Source organism: Fragaria vesca, linkage group LG1, assembly GCF_000184155.1.
Source record: "Fragaria vesca subsp. vesca linkage group LG1, FraVesHawaii_1.0, whole genome shotgun sequence".
In the NCBI taxonomy this organism is placed as follows: Eukaryota; Viridiplantae; Streptophyta; class Magnoliopsida; order Rosales; family Rosaceae; genus Fragaria; species Fragaria vesca.
The window spans coordinates 2392025-2397564 of record NC_020491.1 but is presented as its reverse complement, the minus strand read 5'-3'; the positions used below and the strand labels follow the sequence as shown (position 1 = coordinate 2397564).

Here is a 5540-nt window from a genome sequence, read left to right as displayed (position 1 = left end):
ATAATTTGTATCCAATTCGAGAATCGAGAACCGATCGTTGTTCTCTATCTCATAGAATTTAAATGATGCTTTTCAGCTTTCAGTTTTTTTTTTTTTTCTCAGAAAAGCTGTATAGAAATGAAAACAGTAGATTTTGATGTATGCAGAAAGCAACGAATATATGTGGTTAGATTATTTTATTTATTTTTATATATATTGTTTCTTTTGTTTGTTTGGCTAGTGTTTAACGTGTTCCTTTAAATATCAGATATATGATTGATGATGCTTGGAGTTCATGATAGCCTTTTCTGGAGTTAGAATGGGATGTAATGTTGGTATTCCTCGGCTCGATTCGCTAGGCTAGTTGATAATCTGGTTCATTTTGTTTTGATATATGATGGGGAGTATATGCTCTAGGAAGAGAGAGCAATCGGTGATTGAGGAAGAAGTAGCAACTCGTAGACTAGTGTCCGGGAGGTATTGTAAAAGTAGCAGCTCGAAATGGCTAGGAGCGGCATCTTTTCACTGTCGCAATGTGGAGCATTCTCCAGGAGTAGCAGGCATTTGCCCTTCTCTATTGGAATTGTGCATTTCCAAAATATGCATGGTATTAGCTTGAGCTTGTGTAAAGTGTGTAATTGTATATCTAGTGGCGGTTTGGATTCTTTTGGTTTTATGTTTTGATTTTTTGTGTAGGACATTGACAAATATAGTTCGTTCTCAATGCTGCCGAGGGATGTGAGTCAGCAGGTCTTTAACGAATTGGTCTGTTCACAATCTCTCAGTGATGTTTCTCTCGAGGCTTTTAGAGATTGTGCTCTTGAGGTAAATGTGTGCTAGTTGATGGTCATAAGTTTAAGATATGGGAGAGCATGTTGTTTACTAAATTTGTGTATGTGATTACAGGATATTGGTTTGGGCGAATACCCTTGTGTGGAAGATAGTTGGATGGAGGCCATCTGTTCACAAGGCTCATCTCTACTATCTATTGATATTTCAGGTTCTGAGGTGACAGACTCTGGGTTGGCTCTTTTAAAAGACTGCTCGAACCTCCAATCATTTACTTATAATTACTGTGACCATGTTTCAGAACATGGACTTAAGCACATCAGCGGTAATTTCTTTGTTCTTAAGTCTTGTTTTATGTTTACTAACTGGTTTTCATTTATCTTTTTCCTTTCGGTAATTTGTATGAGTTGACTTTTCCATATTGGGTTTCTTTTGTTGACTGATGAAGATTACTTCTGTCCTCGTCTGTAGATCTTTCAAATTTGAAAATCTTGAGTTTTAGAAGGAGCAGTGCAATTACTGCTGATGGGATGCGCACTTTCTCCAGCCTTTATAACTTAGAAAAGTTGGATTTGGAGAGGTGTCCAGAGATTCGTGGTGGTTTTGATCATCTTAAAGGTTTAACATGCCTTTTATTGTCTCTATTTGGTTTTTATCTTCTGGTCAAAATATGATATTATGTCTAGCTGACCAAACAAACCTTCTCATCATGTTCACTTAAGTGATCACCCAGATATGTTGACCCTTTTATATGACTTTGATTTTTTTTCTTAACTCACCTGATTTATGATTATGCAGGTTTGACGAAACTGAAGTCTCTTAATGTTAGATGTTGTAAATGCATCACAGATTCAGACTTAAAGTCCATCTCAGGTACATTTTATTATAAGTCATTGTTTTCCTGTGTAACAATGGTCATTTCATGATCATGTTGCTGGCAATTTACTGGTTACAGTTGTCCTTTGTTGAGTGAAAGAGGAGGCTGCACGAATTTCATTTTCAAGGAATCTCCAGATTAGAATTTGTTTGACTATTATTTTTCATGTTTCTTAATTGCACAATGTCACTTTTCCATAAACTAATCTCGACACATTTTCCCAGGGCTTACAAACCTAAATGAATTACAGTTATCCAACTGCAACATTACTGATTCTGGAATCTCTTATTTGAAAGGTACTCCATATCTTTTCTAATTGTTATATTGGTGCCTCAACATTTAAATTGTCCTACCTATGCTATAGAGATTATATTGTTGAAATTCATTGTATTATTTCAATTTGAACAGCCGCAGAAACTGCTTCTGTTCCCTTTTTATATAGGAAAAAGGATCTGGCACTTAGAGAGTGGCATTGTGATACTGATTACTGTCTTTACTCAAGTCTATCAAATTTTGGGATTGTTTGGGTTTATCCCTTGTATATTTTGTTTACCCTGATGTTTCCTGAGATTCAAGTGCTTGGTTTCTTATCTGTGAAGCAGGCTTGCAGAAGCTTAATATGTTGAACTTAGAGGGATGCGATGTTACTTCTGCATGTTTGAAATCTATTTCAGGTTAGCTCTCTGATGATTAACTTTAACACTACCCTACCAAAAAGAAGTGAGGATTCTAACTCTTCTATAATGTTGTGTAAAACTAACGAGTTCTGGTGCAGCTCTTGTTGCCCTGGCTTACTTGAATCTCAACAGATGCAATGTATCAGATGAAGGATGTGATAAGTTTTCTGGTGAGTAATTATAGGATGTTGGGGGCCAAGTGGATCATTTATCCAACAGGTGCTCGATTTATTATTGTTTTCAATTGGCTGGATTAGGTGGTAATTTTAACTTTGTCAAACCAATGACACTTTACAGGCCTTACAAATTTGAAGGTTCTGAGCCTGGGATTCAACAGAATCACAGATGCGTGTTTGGTGCATCTAAAAGGTATCTCTCTCATGCAAGAGATAATTCTTCTCATATTTATAGTTGGCATAGATAAATGACTAACCAGTATCATTTCTAGGTTTGACAAATTTGGAGAGCTTGAACCTGGATTCTTGTAAGATTGGTGACCAGGGGCTTGCGAATTTGTCAGGTTTACTATGAGATAACTGTATATTGTTTACATCTGGCTTTTGTTTCAAAAATTTAAATTGGAATGGAAAAGGAGGATGGGTTCATCATTTGAACACTAGCATATTAGGAATGTGAGTTTTTATTTAAGGAACTGTTATCTTTATCTTTATCTACAATTCAATGTGCATTTGAAAGGAAGAAGATATAGTGTAGTTCTTGGAGCTCATTACATTCCAAACATTATGTATAACTTTAACAAGCACTAAACTTCATGGTGATAAGTTGTAATCTTTGTTATTGAACGTCCCCTCCAGCTTATTTGAGTTCCTTATGTATGCAGGTCTGGTACTCTTAAAGAATTTAGAGTTGTCTGATACTGAAGTTGGAAGCAATGGGATTCGTCATCTCTCAGGTAAGGACAGTATCCTGCTTGTGGTGGGCTGTATCGTTGTTTTAATTGTTATGTGACTTTATGGGTCATATTAGCTATAAGCTATTGAAGGTTTTTCTTTTTGAGATCAGTTCGGCTCTATTATGATGTTATTTCCCAGATGCTTTGCTTCTATAGCATTAGTTGATTAATTTGAGTGTCCGGTTGTTGTACTTCCAGGGTTAAAGAATCTGGAGAAATTAAACTTGTCATTCACCCAGGTAAGTGACAGTAGTCTGCAAAAGTTAAATGGGCTGACATCTCTCAAATGGCTTAATCTGGATGCTCGTCAAATTACTGATGCTGGACTTGCAGCTATTACAGGTATGGATATTGATGTACTTTATTTTGCAGTTCCTTTGGATGCCATAATTTGCAAAGCTACTAGTTTGTTTAGTTGAACCAACATGTTTGTTTGCTTGTGCAAAATCTTTGTTGGCTGCAAAGCATTAATTCTGGAATTATTCTCCGTGCATGTGATTGTCTAATACATTTAGCCTAGAAGGGTAGATTTCTAGCTGTTCCAATTTCAATTCATTTAAGCACTTCGTATTTCATGTCATGTAGCTTATGCTTAGGATTTTAAAGCTCAGCCCTTGAACTTATAACTTTGTCATTTGTTGACAAAGCTTTAGATTTAAGCTAATCGTTCAGTCAATCTAAAAAGCAAACGTCAGACATATTTGGCATAAATGATCCTACGTCTGAATCACTTGCTATAGCTCTGCTTGCTTCCTTTATTTTTGATTGAAGCTTCAGACCTCTTGTTCCAGTATTTCATGTTTTCACTGCTGCAGGTCTTACAAAATTGACGCATCTGGATCTCTTTGGTGCTCGGATATCAGACTCTGGAGCAAACACATTAAAACGTATGTTATATGTTATGATTTTCATTTCAATTATAGAAGTTCTCATTCCCTTGTCTATGAATGTACTTCTTCTGTGTCTTCTTTCCTTGACTGAGGTCTTGAGCCTAGGGAACCTCACTCTTAACAAAACAAGTGAAAAACTCAAAACCCTATTTGGAAACCCTGGAGGTAGGAATAGAGTATTTCAGCAATCAAGTTTGCTCCGATTCCCTTCCTAATTCAGTTTGATCAAAATTGACAGTGCCTCTGAGCAAACTTTTATTTTACATGTTTACTTGCTTCTGCAACTTGGTAATCTTGTCTTTTTGAAGTTAGTTTATGTGTTTTTGTGCATACAGACTTCAAGAACCTTCAGTCTCTTGAAATATGTGGTGGAGAATTGACTGATGCTGGTGTGAAGAATCTGAAAGATCTTGTCTGTCTGAGATGGCTAAATTTGTCGCAGAACCGCAGCTTGACAGATAAATCTTTGGAAGTGATTTCTGGTATATATTGTTGTATATTTCGTGGATATTTGTCGCAACTCTTGTCACATTGATCTTCTCACATTCATTTTCCTCTGACAGGTTTAACTGCATTGGTGTCGTTAAACATTTCAAATTCATGCATTACCGATGAGGGATTGCATTATTTAAAGCCTTTGAAGAATCTTCGTTCCTTAACCTTGGAGTCCAGTATGGTGACTGCATCTGAAATTAGGAACCTACAGTCTATCGCCCTCCCTAATTTGGTAAGCTTTCGACCAGAATAGATTGAAGGCTGGAAGCTTTGTCCATTTCGGATATCATAGTGTACAGGCTAATAATTACATATGGAAATATGAAGGGCGAGAATGTATGGTAAAAGCATTTTGGTTATTGTACATTTGTACATATGGCTTATGTCTGTCTTGGAGAGTATCTCTTAATGCAATTGTAATTGTAATAAAAATAGAATAAGCACTACCTATTCTTTCCTTGTTTCACTTCTAATGTTTTTTTTTTTTTTTTCCTTCTTACTTCTATACACTTGTCTTCATCAAATCTTTCTTCTCCTATGATTAAAGGTTACAAGTATCCCTTTATAAGACCTTTTTTTCTCTTCTAAATTTCACTCTAGGCTTCCATTTGCATTGGGACGGCTGTTCTTGTGCTAAGGGCCTAACGCAACCCCAAAATAAGCTTGAGAGAAAGAAACACACAATATTGAAAAGAACCATAAGGGGATGGCTATATGGTGATATGAGGTTAATTATAACCGATCATTCGTTTTACTACAAACCTAATGCGTCAATGCCTCTATTATTGTAAGGTTCGCTCATCTTTTTGAACCCAAAGAGCAACATATAGCTTTTTGCATAACGCAAAAACTCCCTCTCTGAGAATTTTATTTTATGTTCCTTAAAAGAAAAACTTGGAACTGATTAATTGCCACGAGAA

General features: G+C 36.1%; 1 protein-coding gene across 1 annotated transcript; it reads left to right on the top strand.

Annotated features, from left to right (window-relative positions):
• Positions 1 to 247: 247 nt before the first annotated feature.
• On the top strand, positions 248 to 5083 carry LOC101300177 (F-box/LRR-repeat protein 14-like). Its single transcript, XM_004287200.1, has 15 exons — positions 248 to 586; positions 676 to 804; positions 886 to 1093; positions 1240 to 1386; positions 1567 to 1641; positions 1870 to 1941; positions 2248 to 2319; positions 2421 to 2492; positions 2620 to 2691; positions 2771 to 2842; positions 3164 to 3235; positions 3434 to 3577; positions 4051 to 4122; positions 4461 to 4607; positions 4689 to 5083. Exons 1-15 carry the CDS (start codon positions 374 to 376, stop codon positions 4871 to 4873), a joined length of 1752 nt encoding a protein of 583 aa, XP_004287248.1. The 5' UTR covers positions 248 to 373; the 3' UTR covers positions 4874 to 5083.
• The last annotated feature ends 457 nt before the right edge of the window (positions 5084 to 5540 follow it).